Source organism: Zonotrichia albicollis, chromosome 6, assembly GCF_047830755.1.
Source record: "Zonotrichia albicollis isolate bZonAlb1 chromosome 6, bZonAlb1.hap1, whole genome shotgun sequence".
NCBI lineage: Eukaryota > Metazoa > Chordata > Aves > Passeriformes > Passerellidae > Zonotrichia > Zonotrichia albicollis.
Genome location: NC_133824.1, coordinates 40,564,299 through 40,583,799, shown reverse-complemented (window position 1 = coordinate 40,583,799; position 19,501 = coordinate 40,564,299). Strand labels below are relative to the sequence as shown.

The window sequence follows — 19,501 nt, the reverse complement described above, 5'->3', positions numbered from 1 at the left end:
GTGAAGGGAGCGACCACCTTTGTTGATTCAGCATCTGACTCCGATTTATTCATCAATCAGGCACTTTTTATAACATGTTAATTCACTTCATGCATATTGCAAAATCTGAGCTCCCAATAGGCTGTAGAGAAAACTTCAGCTCCTCCTTTTATTTACAATACCTGAAGTTAGTTTACTGAAACCAAGATCAGTGTTCTCACCATTATATGAAAAGTTCTCAAAACCTTTCATATCTGTTCCCAGACCGGCCATCTGTTCCCAGTAGCAGCCAAGGACAGAACGGTCTGAGAATCTTGTTGTTTATATAAAAGGTGGCTGAGAACCTTAATTATTTAATCAAGCCTGGGAAAGGCTGCTTTACAGCAGGCTTCTATCTTTCCCTCAGCTGAGTACCTTCATGGCCTCTTTCTTTAAGCCATGTCTGAACCAGGCTCTCCACACTTTCTGTCTGCTGAATGAGAGTTCAGGAAGCCCTATTTCTTTGTGCCTTTTTAGACCTTAGGCTACACAGTGCTGGTGTGGAATCTGCCTTCTGTATGCAGCATCTGACATTTGGTACAAAGACCTCCAATTTTAGCTAACCATTACAGGCATGATAGTAAAAAAAGTAAAACATTTGGCTAAAACCTCATCTAGATATATTTTAATGGATTTTGTGGCCTCTCCAGTTTACATGGCTTTTCATTTGCCAACTTTCTGTCATCTCAGTGAATATCTTGGTCCTCTGGTGCTCCATCACCTTACGAAGTCAATGGAGGAAATGGAAACCAAGCTCTGTGGCAGTGACAAAGAAGAAGCCTTCAAAAGAGAATTACCATACTGTATAGGAGAAATAGACTTCACAGCTTCTGGGAAGAACCATGGAAAGGTATGGGCACTGAGGAGTTTTAACCCTTTTACAGTATTGCTGTTCTTAGCAGTAAATGCAGAGTCTGCAACAGTGAGGGTCGATGTGCCACAGAATGAGGCACCACATTATGCCCCAACTGAGGACCATGCCTTCCTGAACATGAGTTTGATCTAAAACATGGCCTTTTAATATTCAGAAATCAATCACCTGATTTGCAATTACATGATACAAGTACAGGTGATCACTTTTCCCTTTAAAAGAAAAATCAGTTATGTGCTCTGCTCTCTTCATTTTGTATCCTTTCCTCAGCTGAACCCACCAAAAATTAATCACTATGGATTGTGACATTTTAAACATACTTTTGAGCTGTTTCAAGGTTTTCCTAAAGTTCTCTCTGTTCTGCTGATAAGCAGAGAGGGATGTATATGGACTAACCCACTTCCTCACTTGCCCCATGCACAAGTTAGTACTAGAGCAGAAGGAATTCCTAGGAATTCCTGAAATCTGCCCCAAGGTTTTGTTTCACCATAAAGTCTTAAGCAAAAAACCAAAATATACACAGAACTGGAAGAAGCAGTAGATTAATATAATGTGTCCTCAAAAACCAGATATGAAATCAGGCAAATATTTCAGCTTTTGCAGAAACAAAAAACACCTACAGAATTTGTTGGCTTTCCTAGGCTGCCATGAAACTGAAGGCAATTCAAGAGAAAGCTGTAAGGGAGAGTGTGATTTGTCAGTCTGCAACACAGAACTAACCCATGGAACTGACCCAATTAGTGAGGTGGCAATTATACAAAAATCTGCTAAGTTAATTCAAGTATTCAGTTCTCCGTCAAATCTTGCTCAAATAATTTTTTCTTAAATATCCAAGTTGATGATAATTTCCCTTTGCATTTACCATGAACAGACCCTTTACTGTATTTTTCTGTGCTGTTGTTATTCATTGGGCGTTTCTTGTGTTTCTTGAAGTTTATGAAGGTCCAGAGTACCATTCACCCTGGAATTATATTTGAAGTTATGCTCAACAAATGGAACCTACCGGCCCCCAATTTGGTTATCTCTTTAGTAGGGGGAGAAGAAGATTTTCAGATGAAGCCTTGGCTACGGGACACCTTAAAGAAAGGATTTATAAAGGCAGCTGAAAGCACAGGTGAGTGCTTTAGGCTTCAAAGAAGAAATTTGTATTCCTGATGGATATTCTCACACCTAGCCCCTAGTGATCTGGAAATTACAATGGGCCTGCTCACACAATTATTTTTGAAAATTCAAGACTTTGCTGAATGCAACCTACATGTAAATACCTTTGAAAATGAAAATTATTGTATTATAGTAGCAAAAATAAGTTGTTTCAAAGCAAATCTCTCTAGGTAACCATTTCTGAAGTGTGAAATTACCTGATATTATTCCCTCAGAGGTGACACTAGAAATATAGCATCAAAATGGGACCAAATACAACTGCCCCTCTTTTGTGCCACAACAAAATAATTCTGAGGAGAGCAGAGCAATTTGACTTTAACAAGAGTGAATTTAGGTCAAAAATAAGAATTTCTGCATTCTCACCTGCAAAATACAGTGAAAATACCTGTGAGCATTTCAAAGCAAGCTCTTGGTTAACTTCAGTGCTCCAGACAAGGTTGTACCAGCTTTGCTTTTTGTAATGAGACAGCCCAGTACCAGAGCTCTTTTTGGTGCTTTTGTGCCACACAGATATTCTCTACCTCCATCTTTCTGTACTTCAGACTGGGCAGCATCAAGATCCCCAGTTTCTTTATGTTACAGATATGAAAAAGGTCAGCTTGCTGTTTACCTAGTGTTCTCCAAATTCCTTGTCACTGTAACAACACTGCTGTAAATTCTATTATCCTGAAGAATTCACGCTCCACACACCCACAAAAACAGCAGAAAGAACTCCAGTTTAGGCAGGTTATGACTGAGCTCTTCTGCTAAGAGGTGACTGCATGGGAGTTTTTAGGCCTCAGTTCAAGTCAGTAACTTCCCTGACTCTGTCCCTTTCCTCTTCCTTGTAAACCTGGCACAGGGATGTTTCTGCTCACATGTAGCCAGTGAGTAACTCCAGAGTGGACACAGCATTCTTGATGAGCATATTAACATCAGAGTAAAGATGGCCACGTTGAATCACATGATATACGAAGAATGTTTGCTTGAGCTCACAATTTCTTCTTGTTTCCCTTATTAAAGTCTTATTTACTTTGCATGTGTTTTAATTCTAAAAGCTATATCCCATCAAGACCTACCTTCACTTTATCTATTTAAAAAAAATCCTTAGATCTAGTTCTGTAAGTCATGCTGCTTGACACACAAACACATTGCAATACAAAGAAATTCCCTGACAGCTTTTTAAACACCATTTCAGGTGCCTGGATTTTCACCAGTGCTCTGCGTGTGGGAGTGACAAGGCACTTGGTGCAAGCAGTGCGAGACCTTGCCCTGGCCAGCACCTCGTCCACCATGAGTGTGATTGCCATAGGAATAGCTTCACTCAGGGAAATCCAGCACAGAGAAATCCTGGAAAACACAAAGGTACTGCTCTCCTATTCTGTTGTTCAGACGTGAGCCGCACCCTTACAGAATTTGTAACTCGTTGGCAGAACAACTTTGATATAATTTTAGAGAAACAAACAAACAGAAGTGGGGTTTAATCTGTGTTTTGGGAGGAAAGCAGAAACAGAGCTCAAGGGTTGTTGGAAAATTCTGTGCCCTCCATGCCCAGCGGGTGGCAGCATTAGGCATCAGAAAAGAGAGCAGCACAGGGTTGAACGTCAAGAAAATATCCCAGAATAATGGACTTTGCATGGATTTCTCCCTTGTCCTCTTACTGCAGAAGCACTTACTCCTAGCTATTACATAAACACTGCAAAAAGCATATTTTATATTATGAGACACCAGACAAATATTCCAGGACAAATTTTTCTTTAAGTAGCCAATTAATTGTTATTTAATACAAAAAATTTGCTCAATACAACAGGCTAAAAATACCAGCCATGCAGGATTTCACCTAGTTATAGGGAATCCTCAAACTGGGTCAGGGGGATCAAAGTTCTTGAGAAGAAAACAGAAATAACACACCAACAAATAAAAAACCTCACCCAACAAAACTGTTGCTGAAAGTGTTGCTGCTGAATGGACACAAAAGTGGAGAGAAAAAAAAGAAATAGCATTCCCTTCTGTCACTGGATATACAGTCTGTTCTAAGTAGGACATTATAACAATAAAATAGGTGTTTAATGACAGTGAGTGACAGTTTCTCTGTACTATTTATACCCTGCAGAAGCTAAGAAACAAATGATAGACAGCTCTTTGAATTCACACCTAGTAGTTCTTTCACACAGGCCTGAAAGTACCAGCTAGAGGCTGAGAGACCATAGCCAGACCATACCAGCAACTTATTGTCATTGGTCTTTCTATTTTTATTTTTATTTTTTCTTTTGCCAATGACAGCTACTTGTGTGCTCTACCAGGTGGGATTCTTTAGGTGGAAGACTTTAACCTATTTGTGTGGCAACTGGGCCAAAAGGGCCTCAAAGGAAAGAATTTGGTTCATCGTGTTTGGGAATTTTGTTCAGGAAAGTTTGCAAATACAAAATATTTCACCTCCCTTCTAGGCCAAGTGATGAAAATGCATCTGGATCTTTTCGTATCAGCAGCTACAAAACAAGTGCATGCTCTTTTTATTTTCTCCCCCTCAACTAAATCCCAAATTTTTTGTCAAGGGATATTTTGCAAAGAGCATTCTTGACCCTATGACTTCTGGCACAGCTTACACCCAAAGATATTTTGGTTTTTAGTCAGTAACTTAAAGACAAAAGAACTACAGACAGGGATGTTGATCTAAACCCAACTCTCTCTATATTTGGCACTAACACAAGCAGCTTGTTGTATAAAAGAGGGCTAACAACCCCCACTAGCAAGGGGAAAAACAAGCCCTGAAATCAGTGGATTGCTCCTGTTGTAGTAAAGCAGATGAGATTTAGTTTCTTTAGGTAGGAAAACCTAATTTTTTATTTACATAACTAATTTTTATATAGTTTTCATAGCTCTTGTGTTCAACTCTAATTGGTTAGTAGTTTTTTGCTAGTTAATTTACTGGTTAGTAAATGGCATTTTGTGTGTTTATCAAATTTCTCTATTCTTGGATAGTTTACATAATTTTTTACAGATTCTAATGGGGCAGATTTCTTGTTTTTGTAGGTGTGAACAGCTCTGTTACTAGAATAGTTTGTTTTTTTAACTGACTTTTTATTCCTTTGATTCTTTCTTATGGTAACTTATAGGCTAAGTTGGAAATTCAACAGAACAAAGTCTAATTTTATAAAACTTTTATAATATCATTACTTCTATACAACACCCTCCTATCTCTTCTGCTTTAAACATCATTGAAAGATGACATCCACGTTTTCAGGGAATAGAGAGGAAAATCCCCAAAGGCTTCTTTCAATTTGTTGTTGTGTCTCGGGGTCCTAATCAAAGGCCAGATCTTTGGTGAGGAGGATTGATGTTACATGGCAGCAGAATAGAGGCACACCCTCTGTCAAAGCAAAATCTGAAGGAAATTAGTTACGTGAAGGAGGTTTCCCCAAGGAAGGAGAGACAGAGAGAAGAAAGAAACATGCAAGTTTACTGCTTTTTAGTGTGGGGGGGAAATGCAATACACAGTGACAACTGCCAAGATTTTAAACAGTTGTGCTAATCTTCCTGTAAGCAAGAGCACAGTGATTAGGAAAATGAAAAAGAATAATCAAACAGAATAATCAGAATTTACAGCCTGGAATGCTGTTTCAAAGTGGATGGGCAACAGATAGAAAGATTTATTAAGAAAGAAAGGGGAGTTTGAAAAAGTGTACATATAGAAGCCCATGTGTAGTGCAATATTTAGAACAAAAGACTGTAGCAGTGGTTCTGTTTTACCTAGAAGATGAGTTTATGCAAAAAAAAATAATTCATAAATAATTTAAAGTATAACACCACTCACCGAAAATAAAAGAGGATTCCCCTTTCTAAAATCTGTCAGCCACTCTCTCTTTTAGAATGTAATTTCCAAACTGAGAATAACCATCAGATTTCATACAACCCTGTCAATTGAGTAAAGCTGTGTATAAATTGACAGGGACATGGAGCAGGCTAACTCATTCACTGGCCTAAACATGGACAAAACACTACTGAAATGAATAGTTTGCCCCTCTTTACTCCAGCTGAGGCTTCATATCATACACAATTATCAGGTCTCATGGCCCTTTCCATAAACCATTCCAAAACCTGCATTCCAGAGATGATGATTGATATCACTATATTTTGCAGAGGCCAAGAAGGAAACTTGAGGGACTCCAGCTATCAGTCTTGCCAAATCTGGCTGCTTCCAGAAGGAACAGATTTTCTATCTTTACCCTTTCTAAGGGTCCATCAAAGTGTCTCCCAGGTGGTGAGCTGTGTCAGGGTGCAGACAGCACAGAAACGGGGAGGAAGGATATTGAAACACAGGCTGGGCCTTGCAGAGAGCACTGACATCTCCCCTCCTGCCTCTAGAGTGAAAGCCTTGTACGCTACCAGTCAGATGACAGCACCCAAGGCCCACTGTATTCCCTGGACCACAACCACTCCCACCTCATTTTGGTGGAGCACGGCACGGCAGAGGAGCCGGACGGAACCGGCAAGCTGCGCCTGGCCTTGGAGAAGCACATCTCGGAGCAGCGCACGGGATACGGGGGTGAGCAGCCTCTGGGCACATCCAGCCTGAGCCAGGCTGACAGTACAGCAGGGGCCTGGCCCTAGCTGGGCCCCAGTCACCCCCAAAGGTGGCTCCAGCCTCACATGGGCCTACAGAGGCAAGACCAAGTCGACACATTTGTCATTGTGTGAGAGGCACGATGACGGTAACTTCTGACATTGAGAAAGGTGCTCTTTGAAGCAAAAATCTGGGCTTTTATTGCATCTCCTTAAATGAAGCTCAAAGCCGGCCTTCAAAGCACAGCTCAAATTGCCTTAAAAGACAACATATGGAAAATAAATCCAGCTTCAGTGCCTTTACCGGTGGTTCTAAGAGGTTGATAGTCACTGTTGAATACTTTCATCGCCTCTCACACACAGGGTCTTGAATTGCTCCCACACTGGAAGAAAAGACTTGTTCCAAAGCCCCCTGAAATATTTTAAGCCATATTTGTTTAGGGATAACATCTTATCCTGGTAAACACCATAGCATCTAATGCCCATCTGAATCTGTGATTTTTTTTGTAATAAGAAGTGAGTTTTGGGCAGGTCTAGTATTTGTGGAAAAAAACTCAGTGGTTGAGAGGTTTTTACCTTTGCTTTGTTTGTGCCATACATGCAGTGCTAGCACAGCTGAAACAGGAGGGAGAGCTCACTTGTTCACAGCTGTGTGCATCAATGGAATCTCCACTTTCACAGCTCACGGGGTGGTAGCACAGAGGCACCTGCTAGCACAAACACACCTGAAGAATCCTTACCTGGTGACTCAGATGGGAACAACCACAGGAAGGCTGTAAGGGTAGCCTGAGGTTGCAGTGCTGAGAGTTACAAAGCAGCCTCTTTCTGCTCACCAGCCAAATCTGATTGAACAAATCTCAGGGGAACAGAATTCTGACAAACAACGCTGATTCATATGACAAATACTTTGCTGGAACATACTGAATGCAGCGTTATCTTCTATTGACAAAACCAATGTCATTCCTTTAAGCTCATTTATAAACAAGCTGAGCAAAACTATGTGGCTTTACTATAGTACAACACTTTAATAAGGTCATGTGGAATTTCCCTGTTTAAAAAAACACCAACTAGAAGTCTTTAAGAATAATTATTTTATCTATATTTATATTTACTGAATATTTTTTACAATTGAGGACTTTCCAGATTCACAGCGTAAAGTCAGAATCCACATGACTCTCCTCTGGCTAAATTTTAACTAAATCTATGGCAAATGAAGAATATTTGTAGCCTGAAACATACTTGAGGAGCCTGTAGTCCCAGAGGTCACTCTTCAAAGAGCATCACGTTAGAGAGGTGTGACAATGCCATGCCATTCAGTAAAACAAATTAAATTTCTTGCCAAACATATCCTGGCTACAGCTCAGTCCAACCTTATCTCTGTAGTCATCTCAAAAGAAATACAAAAAATAGCAAGTAGAGATCTGTACTGAATTTTGGGAGATCTACAAAGGGAAACATCAAAAAATTGTTTGAACCAAATGCTTTTTATCTTCCATCTGAAAGAGGCATTAATCTCTTGATATTACTGTTTTGATTGAGCTCCTTCAGGCCAATCTATGCCTTTGCATTGCAGAATTCAGCATTTGCATTAAAAACCATCCAAAACTCTGTGGGCCCCTGTGGGAGGATGGCTTAGGACAGGGACCCTGACCTCATTTCTTTCCCCAGTACTATGACATATTAAATATTTCATTAGCATTTCTTTTAAAAGTATCAGACTGTGTTATTGTTATTAATCACCATACCAGGCTGTGCTGAACGAAACTTTAGGCTGTTTAAGCAGAGTAATAAATAGATGGTTCCTATCAACTTTTATCTGACTCATCCTGCCCAGTCTACACAGTCAGCCTCTTCATATTCTCAAATCCTCCTTTCAGAAGGCTTTTGTCCTGGATTCCAGTCCCCCTTCCAACACACACTGGGCACGTGCATAACGCCCAGGATGAGCTGAGAGCTTTTCACCTCTGTGTCTTGCTGGAAGATGGTTCTCTGGAAACCCACCAGCCCTGGACTGCACCCTAGGGCAGCTCCCTTGCTCCCCAGCCTGACACCCCTGCAGTAAATAAATAACTGAAAAAGCCAGCACTGGCATGACACACAGAGGTGCCAATATCCATGCTTTGCAGCTGAGATCAGAACAACCTGGAGTCCTTGCCTGGGATCACACAAAATTTCCAAGGCAAAGGTGCCTTTGTCCTGAATCCTAGGCCAGGACCCCTCTGTTAGGTCAGTGTGTTATTCTCTTCCCTTGCCACATCCTTCTGCAGGTTAATGTAGAGACCAAAACAGCACATAAGAGGAGAAATATTTTCAAGGGGTCAGCAAAACAGCAATAGGATGTTTAAAAAGCTGCTACATTTTAAAAATTAAATCTTGTGTTTGACAGGAACAGGTAGCATCGAGATCCCTGTGCTGTGCTTGCTGGTAAATGGAGGACCAGGCACACTTGAGGTAAGAAGCTGTTTTCAGCTTTGGAAAAATAAATAAACTGGTGCCAAGTAATTAATGGAGAATTTGGCTGTATGACAAACATATCTATTGGCACTTTACATGAAGTCAAAACTCACATCTATACACCATTAAGGACTGAATTCTGTTAATATTAAATTTGAGAGTATTTGTTTGGGAGAAATATTTACTTTTGAATAGGCACCAGCTGAGCATTAAAACTTCCATTGCTAACTTGTCCAGTGGGATGAAAGAATCCAAACCCAAAACAAACCCACAGAAACCAGCTCCAGATCTAGGGAAAGAGAAATACTCTGTTATAACTTGAGGGGAAAAAAAAAAAAGAAAAAAAAAAAAAGAAAAGAAAAAAAGAAGAAGAATCTTTTAGTGCTGTTCAGCCCCAAAGCTCAGAGGTAGCACAAGACCAGGTTTGCTGGATGTGCCATTTAAAATGGGTGTCCTGGTTCCACTGAGCAAAACTACATGGTAGGATTGAAGACTGGAGTGTTGTCTGATAATAATCCCAAATCTTCTTCAGCAAAGAATCAGTTTTGATTTTTTTTCCTGAGTGGTTCTACATCTTAAAGAACTTGTTAACAAGGAAATAGTCTTTGACTTTTATTCTACTTTACTTATCTTTTTTATGGTACTGTCAGTCTAGAAAACCTTTAGAGAGACGTAATTTAACTATAATTTAAGGTTTCCAGGTGCTGAGACTGTGACATGCAAGCTGGTAACCCCTTTCCAGAATAATGACTCCTTTCTGGGGATGTTTTCTAGTTTCAATTTCTTGTATCTTGTCATAACTTTTGTCAGCTGGACTAAAACATGCACTCATATCGTATTAGAAATCTCTGCTTAAACAAAGATTACATCACCTCATGAGCTTGCTTCCTTTCTTTCATGAGAAGCTAAATATTGCAGTGTTTCCTGTATCTTTGATTTAGAAAAATCCCATGTTATGACATCTAAATCCTCTTTTCAAAGTTTTACAGAACAGTGTGACTGGAAGACAAAAAGCGAATGGCTGGAGATCCTCTAAACTGATATGTGCTGGGAAGGGATGACTAGCCACACTTTTTTAGAATATCAACTTCTTAAATGGATTTCTTAAAATGGATAATACACACCAGAGACTACAAACAGTTTTAAAAAAAACCTCAAAATCTAAACTAAAGAAAAAAACCCTTGCGCCACAATTGAATCAATGCACTCTTGTACAACTCCAGAGGAAGAAACAGACTGGCAGCAAAGAGACATTTTTGCAATTATGATGCCATAGCCTCTGCTCTCCTCTCTCAACAACCTGCCTGACTCATTCTAATTGCACAAGTAATAGAATTAGTAGCCTTTAACTCTTGTAGTTGCTATGATTCAGTGTTTTTTTCCTGTAGCTCAATGTTGTAAACCCAGAGGCAAATTCCTGATTTTCAGAACATATTGCCAGGTTTAGCAGACAGAAAAAAAAGCCTATACAAAAAAGCCTGCAGATAATTTCTGTACAGGGTTACTCCCTTGCACTTGACTGTGCTGAAACAGAGACTTCAGGGAAAAAACAAAAAAAGTCAGGGTCAAAGAAATTTTATGCATTGTTTGTCCAAATCGGGTTGCTTAGCTACTCAGCAGATGTGTCATGAAAAGAAGCATAGTCAGAGGCCATACATGGATGACCTGCTACAGAATTCAAAAAATCCTAATAGCTTAGAGGAGTCTGGACTGATTCCATAGTGAATCTGATTTAGGTACACATTTATTCCTGGTTTGCTAGAAGTTCTTCTCTTGAAAAACATTTTCTTTCCACTTATGAATTTTAAAAACATCTTATTTTAAACTACAGAGAATTTGCAGCGGGTTGGAAAATTCTGCTCCCTGGCTTATCTTAGCAGGGTCTGGAGGTACAGCGGACATCCTAGCAGCATTCATGAATGACCCACAGCTTATCATGCCAGAAGCTGTTGAAAAGCAATTTAAGGAGAAATTCCCTGCAGAGAGCTTCTCGTGGAAGGACATACTCCAGTGGACAGTGACAGTGAGTTCACAGTTTGATAAGCCATCATGTTCACAAAGCCATCTCCTAACACTTGCAGCTTTGGTAGCCCCTTCAGTACAGGTTTGGCAAGAAGCTGCTCAGAAGTTTTGGGAACTCCAGTGCTTTGACACTGGTGCCATAGAATGCCTCTCTAGCATTAAAAATCAAGTGGTCATTTGATCACGCAAACTGCTTTGTTGCCCCAGGAATTCACTGAACACTGAGGGCTCTGTCCTTCCTCAATTACTTCCTCAAGTAACAGCCAGCACCCAGGAACCCAACAGTCCTCCTGTGGGACACCAAGCATTATTTATATCCACAGCTGTGCAGCCTGTGCATCTGTGACAGAAGAGACCTAATTCATGACCTACAGCTGTTAAATGGAAACCATGCTGTGGATAAGCATGAATAAATTAAGTAGAATGAAGCGTGCTTAGAAATGATCCTATCTATTGTTATAGGATAACTGTTATTACCAGTTACTTGTTCTTTAAGTATCATTGTTCTTAAAACAGAAAGACAAAACAGATTCAGAGATCTTCTTTACTCTTTGTCTTGGGGCACATTTGCACAAGCCTTTTAGGAACAAATGCCCACTCTGAGATTGCCCTTGTGTGAAGAGCACTGTGTGCCTCTGAGATAAACCAAGTCCTACTGACCTGGCTCACCACTTATTCTTTGCATTCCCTGCCGTAATCCTCAGGTTTAAAAATTCCTCATATTAATTCCATTAGGAAGAACTTTACCAATCACTAACAAAAGGGGATGAAAAGCACCTGGAAGCAATATTGCCAGAGGCTCACAAAGTCTCAGTGCAGCTGCACTGTGAGAAAGAAAACTCAATAAATAGAGAAGCAGAAGGAAAGATAAGAGTACTGTATATAAATATTTGAGGACTTCAACTCAGAGAAGAGTTAGAGACTTTGCTTTTAAATAAACAACTCAGAGAGCAAAACTTAAATGTCAAAGCAGGATGAGGTAAAATGAAACTAATGTTATGCTGGCTATAACGTGACTTTGAGTCAAATAAGAATGTAAGTTAAGGAAGGATCTTTTAATTAAAGCACTGGATCTCAGAATATCCAAGTTCTATTCCTCCTATCCTGGTAAGGTCACTCGGAAAAGGCAGTAAAAAATCCCCCCCTTAGGAGTTATTTATATATGGGAAACAAGTAATATTGGCCTGCTTCCCAAACCTCAGCTTTACAACTAGAATGTAAATTTTTGGGAAATACCATCTGGGTGATCTCTCCTGGGCATTTGGGCACTATTGTGCATCTAAAGGACACTGTGTAAAATGACTTTTGTTTCGACTCCAAACAGATTCAGAATATTTTTTCACACCAGCATCTTCTAACTCTGCACAACTTTGAGGAAGATGGTTCAGAAGAACTAGACACAGTCATTTTGAAAGCCTTAGTAAAAGGTGAGATACAATAAGCAAACATTGTAATGTTTGTCTTACTTGACTTCTATGCCATAAATATATTTCCTCTTTTTCCAGTGCAAATTCAGTTGACTGTCGGATCAGATATAATTTCTGATGCTCTGTTCTTTTGTTTATTGATAAATTAACTGTGGCAGTTACTGTAACTCTTGTGAGCTTCCTTTAAACTAGTGTTTGCTTTTAAATTTCATGCTATTGTATGGTTCTATTTCAGCCACCCCTTTATTTCACTGCTTGCTTCTCTTAATAACATAGGCTGTAAAAGAACTTAAATATACTGGAGCAGTATATTATTCCAATTAAACCATAAAAGAAACCTCAATGAAAACAGAACCAAAACCCGCAAGTAGACCAAAACTACCTTTGTTTCAGAAACAATCCAGTTCTCCTATAAGAAATCTCCACTATATCTTCTGAAAGAATACATTACTTGTGCTGCCATCTATTTCAGTTTCTGTTAACTTAATGGTTTCTGTTAGCTTAAACTTAGCATGTGAGCAAAAAAAGAAAAAAGACATTCTGTTCCTGATGTGCCAATTGACACAAGGCAAAACCAACAGCCAGACCTGTCCCCTGCTTTCTGCAGGCCAGAGTCCCTCTTAATATCCAACAGCCATTAATGCTTAATGCTGTTAATAGGGTTCATCTAGAAAAAAATAACATTTTTTAATATTAATGCTTCTTAATTTAGGAAAACATTGTTGTGAAGGGTTTCTGGTTAAGCAACCCAGAGATTTGTGACAGCTGAAGGAGAGTTTGCATTGCTAATCGAAGTACCAATACTATATTAAACTCAAACATAACTGTAAAGTTGAAACATAACTGTAAAGTACTGACTTTATTTGCATTTCCTATTTTTTTTCCAGCCTGTAAAAGTCAGAGTCAGGAGGCTCAGGAATATCTGGATGAACTGAAACTGGCAGTGGCCTGGAATAGGGTCGACATTGCTAAAAGTGAAATATTCAACGGTGACGTGGAGTGGAAGGTACCAGGCTTTTTTGTCTTAGAGGACACTCAGTGTATGTTCCACTGTGTACAGGACACTGGAGCAACCCAAAAGATTGCTTCAGTTTTTATCACTACCTGCACACTCTACTGAGAGATTGGGCGGGGGTTTATACTTCCTGAGGCTGTTTGTCTTTCTGGGCCCCTGTATGATAATGGCTGAAGACAGAGGAATAACTCAGTGGTCATCATCCCTTTCTTGAGCTGTTTGAGACCAACAATCTTTCTCCCCTTCTATACAGACCTTTAAAGCAAACAAACCAAAGCACAAAAAGCAGGGAAATATTACTGTTAGAAGGTGGCATGAAGAATGTCACTGTTTTCAGCTGCTGTACAAATACCCAGTGTGGTAGGTACCTCACACCGAGTCCTACAGCACACAATTTATGTTGATGTTGTAACATTAATGCTGGCACCGACATTTTGTCAGAGAAAAATGAAGAGAGTTCCACCTCTTCCTCATTGTACTCACTGTTGACTGGTGGAAGACAAAATGTGCCTGTCCTCATGTTAAATCTAAGCTCTCTCATCATCCATCCATTATTAACCCTCAAAATTTCCTTTTTTGGTTTGGTTTTTTTTCCTCTTTCATCAATCTAGTCCTGTGACCTGGAGGAAGTGATGATGGATGCTCTAGTCAACAACAAACCAGAATTTGTGAAGTTATTTATTGACAATGGGGCTAACATATATGAATTCCTGACCTACAGTCGTCTGCAGAGACTCTACTGTTCCATTTCTCAGAAATGTCTGCTCTATGAGCTTCTCCTGAAGAAGCATGAAGAAAGCAAACTGACCTTGGCAGGGCGCACTGGTCAGCAGCAAAGTGACCAGAGGGACACCTGCCCCCTCTTCACTCTCACTGAGGTCTCCAGAGTTCTCAAGGATTTTCTTGATGATGCATGCAAAGGTTTCTATCAAGACCTCAGACATGAAGGCAAGAAGAAATCTGTGAGTCACAACTCTGCATCATTGCTCCCCCTCCAATTTAGAATTTGTACAACCTTAACTAGGTCTAGTCTTTGGGGTGGGGCAGGGAACAGCTTTAGTTAAAGATGTATGGGGAATACAAATAAGATTTACATTTAGTATGGAGTAATCAGACATAAAAATAGTGGTCTGCTTTTCTTGTACAGAATTTCAAGAAGTAGTACTGGAAAGGCAATTTTCTTTTTAGGAGAAAGAAAAGCTGGCAATGGAGATTTTCAATCCCAGGTCTAAAAATGGTCACCTTTGTACACAAAACTCTTCTCAGATTTATACTCTGTACAAGTAGACAGAACTCAGATATTGATATTCAGTAATATCCAGTATTTGATATTTGCCTTTAGATAATTTTAGTCTTTTTAAGGAGTGCCAGAACACAGAGCAAGAAATAGGCACAATTATGTGATGTGGCCCTGGCAAGTGTGCTGGCCAACTTATGACAAGGAGAATATGTGATGGGGGGACCAGTGTGGAATGTCTATAATCCACAGTGGTGCAATAGATGCATCATCATTTTTGCATTTTGACAGTGTATTTAACATTAAAACTCCTAAGTACCAAAGTGCTTGCAAACGCATCAAAAATAAGTTTGGGTGCAAGGTTTCAAAACAAAGATGCATAAAGAATTTTCATTAGAGTTCAGTTTCTGACAAACTAAACAAATTAAGCCTTTTGGTATTTGCCAAGTTCTAATTACACCTAAAAACCTGATAAAACTAGAAACCAATTTAAAAAAAGTTCTTGATACGTTCAATTACTTTTGCTTTGATAAAGCCTAGCTAAATTAATTAGTAGTATGAAAAGTTAAGTTTGAATCTACTTAATGTTTCTTCATTAACAAGGATGAACAACTTGAGACAATACCTCTGAAGTCACCAAGCATACTCCAGACTTACAAACTTGCCAGAAATAAAAATTTGCCCCCAGAACCTCACTTAACCTTTCTGGCATTTGGCACAAGTGAGCTAAAGCCCAGTGCTGTAGATAAGGCCCAGGTTAGAGATCAGTTCCTGCTGCCTACTCGCTTTTTCCTTTTAAAGCTTCTTCCCATGGCTGAATCCCATTATCACTGGCAACAGAAAAAGCATCACAGTACTGGGAAATTAGCATCACTGCTGCCAAATTGTGTGTCTTTTTTCAAGTTAGGAAACAGTGGTTACAAAATCAGATGAGGCTTTTAGGGTATCTTTGTCTCCTGCAAGGCTTTCAATGCAATTTAATTGATTCAATAGCTCACTACAAACTGAAGAAACACCCCCCCCCCCCAAAATCCCCCAAAAGTGCCATTAAAATAAGTTTTAACAGAATCCCATCATTTACATTTTTAAAAATATATTCTCACAAAACCCTGTTTAAATGAAAATAAATGTACCCTGGCTGCTTCTAACCAACACAATAGATAAAAAGGTAGTTATTTTAAAATATACTTAAAATTCAGAACTTGACCTAAGTGGCTACACCACTTCCTCTAGACTATTTTATTATCAAGTGCTAAAGGAATAAGCAGTGTTCTACTTAAACTGCTCTCTGCATGAGGGAAAGGTTTCTCAAAGGAAGGACTAAAAAGGGGTATTGACGTACTCTATTCTTGTCCTATACAGGCCTTGGCGAGATTTATTCCTGATGAAATGAAATCCCTTTTGTTCCCTTTTCTCTGAAGCCTTGTTCTCTGTGGCAGCAGAGCAGAGTCAGATATAATTGAAGGCAAGCTCAGATTAGTTAATCACAGGTTTGTCTTGTCTGATATTACACACCAGTGGTGAAAACCCCAGATTCAATAAAGCCAATGAAAACTTTAGCATTGGCTTCAATGGAGCCACCATTTGATCCAGAATGTTCTCACACATATTGGGTTATATTGGGGACATATAAAAGGATCCTTTAATTTGGTACAGAATGAGCTTTAATTACCTTTTGGTCCTAATGGAAAGTCAAAGAAATGTGAAGTAGCCAGTGAGGCTGAGAGCATCTTAGATTGTGTCATTTGCATGGAGCGAGACTGCCAACCAGATTTTGAATTCTTCAAACCATATTTCAGGACAAAACAAACACAAAGGGATTACCTGGGCCCTTGGACATGAACCAGAAAAGTGAAAATCCTTGGAGGGATTTGTTTGTATGGGCAGTACTACAAAACCGGCACAAGATGGCAAACTATTTCTGGGCTATGGTAAGCTGCGAGCTGTAGCTGCTTCAGGTGAAGTAATGCCATATTTCAAGTTTACGAGATGTTTTTTTGCTCAGCCTTGCACTCAGATGACAGATGGGTGAGTTTCCAAAACACGAGCGGTGGCTTTTATGGGCCCTTTCATCTCTGCGTGGCTCCTGCATCGGGGCCACGGGGAGCAGGTGTAAATCAGCCCTGCTCCCGATGGGTCCCAGCTCCCAGGAGCAGGGCTTGTGCCTCCCACAGTCGGCGTGACCCGAGGGAAGCGGGAGCAGGGAAGCATCTCCAGCTTACGTGCTGGATGCGTAGAGAGCAGCATGACGTGCTCCAAGGCTGCGCTTCGGGCTGGCATAATCAGCTCCTGTCTCACAAGCCAGCCCTGTCCCCCACATCTGGGAGCCTCCCTGCCCCCACAGAGAGAGAGAGCGCTCTCAGCTCCATCCCTGGCCTTGCAGAGTGGCACATCTGGCCAGAGGCTGCCGGGCTGTGTGCGTGCACATTGGCACCAGCTCCGGGCCAGGGCTGCGCCTCTGCCAGCTGGGCTCCCTCCTCTCTCCTGCATCCCTGCCCCAGCACAGCCATGCTGGAGCTATCTCAACACAGGGAGAATGTGTTGCTCTATTTCCAAGGCATATTGTTCTCCTTTCTGTCCTTGATTGCTATCCCAAGTCAGGTCCCTCTAAGAGCCTGGGGCCAGAATTCTCCAGCCTTACAAAGCACAAGAACTACCAGTAAAGAATCATGGAATAGTTTGGGTTGGAAGTGACCTTAAAGATCATCCAGCTCCAAACCCCAGCAATGGGAAGGGACACCTCCCACTAGACAGGTTTGCCCCATCCAGCCTGGCCTCAAACACTGCAGGGATGAGGCATCCACAACATGTGGTTTTAATTCTCAAATATCATCAAAACTGCCAATATGATCATCATTTTTGGCTTTCAAGTCTGTTTTGGAGGGAAGATTTTTCTTGAAAGGCATGAACTTTTTGCTGTTTGATGTGTTGCACAGTGCAACACATCAAACGTGCATCATAGTGTTGCATTTCCCCATTCAGAAATGCCCTCCAGTGGAGGGTGGCAGCAGTGCCCCTTTCAATTCCACAGGGTCAGGAGGGTGTAGCTTCAGCTCTGGCCGCCTGCAAGATCCTGAAAGAGATGTCCCGCCTGGAGACAGAGACCAAAGCAGCCTGCATAATGAAAGAGGCCAAGTATGAGCAGCTCGCTGTGGGTAAGTAATGGCACTTTTTGAATGGCATTGAAAATTTATGAAGGAACTGCCATTGGAAGGCAAGCAAGTGAAAAAAAATACAGTTTCAGTCGTAAAAGGTCAGCTGTCATGAATAATTTAACAGCCTTGCAGCACAGGCAGTCCCAAACATTCAGATACAGAGGAAAGATTAAAAACCCACTCATTTTGGGAAAATCTATGTTCCAAGACAGGCCCCCTGGGATGCTCAGATACTATCCTGCTGCTTGTTGGTATTTTAATTGTCTGATCTTAGTACAAGGTGTGTCACAGTCATGTGTAAGATAGAATAGCCAAAACACTTCCAGGCTCACAGCAGCCTGCTCTTCCTGCAATATCAAGCTTGCTCTGTAAGGGCCACTAGAGCAACAAGTTTCAAGTTTTGTCATTGCAGCTAAAAATAATTTGAGATTACCTCACCCAGAAGAGGGCCAAGTGCACTGCAAGCTGCAGTGAGGCTCAGGCTGGTTTTGCAGCAGAGGAGATGCCCCTCCCTACAGCAGTCAGATCCGGCATCCGCAATGCTGGAACGCTGAGCCCTCGCCCCCCTGCTCGCTGCAGGAACAGATGTCTGCACACAAGCTCCTCTGCTGACCTGACTTCAGCCCAATCCTCACCTTCACTGCTCTGAGGAGAGGGCTTTAAAATGTGCCCCACATGGAAACAAACACAGGGGCTCCTCTTCCTTTGAGGCAGTTCATCCAGCAGCTGAAGGCTCATGCAGGCGTTGCTGCATTATTTACACAGAGATCACATTTTCCCTTCTTTTCACATTATTTACAAAAATTAAAAATGAACTTCTCATATAATCACAGGGCTCGACTAATTTAATCATGGAATTATGAGGCCTAATCCAATACACAGAACTTCTGCTTCTCAGCTTTGATAAGTATTAGATCAGATCCTCAGTTTTAATTTCTGGCCTGGACTATGCAAAGCAAACTTTCTTTAAGAATGATAAATACCTCCTGAACTAGAAAAGATGTGTTTACATAATTTTAAGCGCACTTGACCTTCTTGCCCAGCCTCACAGTGTAGCAAGGTGTAGGCTGGCTTGGGAAAGGTACTGAGATAATCAAGTGACTCAGTAGAATGGAAGAGACATGAGAAGTCAGAACTTGTCTAATGAGAACATCTTCTTTTTTTTTTTTTTTTTTTTGACTCATTAAATTTATCCTTGTTTCTAAGCTCCAGGACCAGTTTCTCTGGAAACAATTATGCCATAACACTCCACCAAGTCTAATATTATTTTATGTCAAGTAGTTCTGTCTCAAGATGAAGGATTTGTTGCCTACAAGACAAAGCTGGGCTGCTTATCTTCTTTAGTCTGTTCAGGAAAGTGAGGACAGCATGACAGCTCATCCTTCAAAGAGTAAGAAGATCACCCAAGAGATGTATTTTTTGTCTGTGTTTCCTTCATATGTCAGAACTGTTTAGTGAGTGCTACCACAACAGTGAGGAGAGAGCATTTGCTCTGTTGGTGAGGAAAAATCAGTACTGGAGCAAAACCACGTGCCTTCAGCTGGCCACAGAAGCAGATGCAAAGTCTTTCTTTGCACATGATGGTGTCCAGGTAAGTTT

General features: G+C 40.7%; 1 protein-coding gene across 1 annotated transcript in view; it reads left to right on the top strand.

The window, feature by feature from the left end:
• Positions 1 to 751: 751 nt before the first annotated feature.
• The window catches only part of TRPM5 (transient receptor potential cation channel subfamily M member 5), a 36,037-nt gene continuing 17,287 nt past the window's right edge, over positions 752 to 19,501 (top strand). The window contains exons 1-12 of the mRNA XM_005486574.3: positions 752 to 868; positions 1,823 to 2,003; positions 3,228 to 3,394; positions 6,395 to 6,575; positions 8,979 to 9,043; positions 10,878 to 11,069; positions 12,393 to 12,495; positions 13,383 to 13,501; positions 14,122 to 14,472; positions 16,547 to 16,678; positions 17,779 to 17,902; positions 19,348 to 19,493. Coding sequence (XP_005486631.1) covers positions 752 to 868; positions 1,823 to 2,003; positions 3,228 to 3,394; positions 6,395 to 6,575; positions 8,979 to 9,043; positions 10,878 to 11,069; positions 12,393 to 12,495; positions 13,383 to 13,501; positions 14,122 to 14,472; positions 16,547 to 16,678; positions 17,779 to 17,902; positions 19,348 to 19,493 — 1,878 coding nt within the window. The remainder of the gene's footprint in view (positions 869 to 1,822; positions 2,004 to 3,227; positions 3,395 to 6,394; positions 6,576 to 8,978; positions 9,044 to 10,877; positions 11,070 to 12,392; positions 12,496 to 13,382; positions 13,502 to 14,121; positions 14,473 to 16,546; positions 16,679 to 17,778; positions 17,903 to 19,347; positions 19,494 to 19,501) is intronic.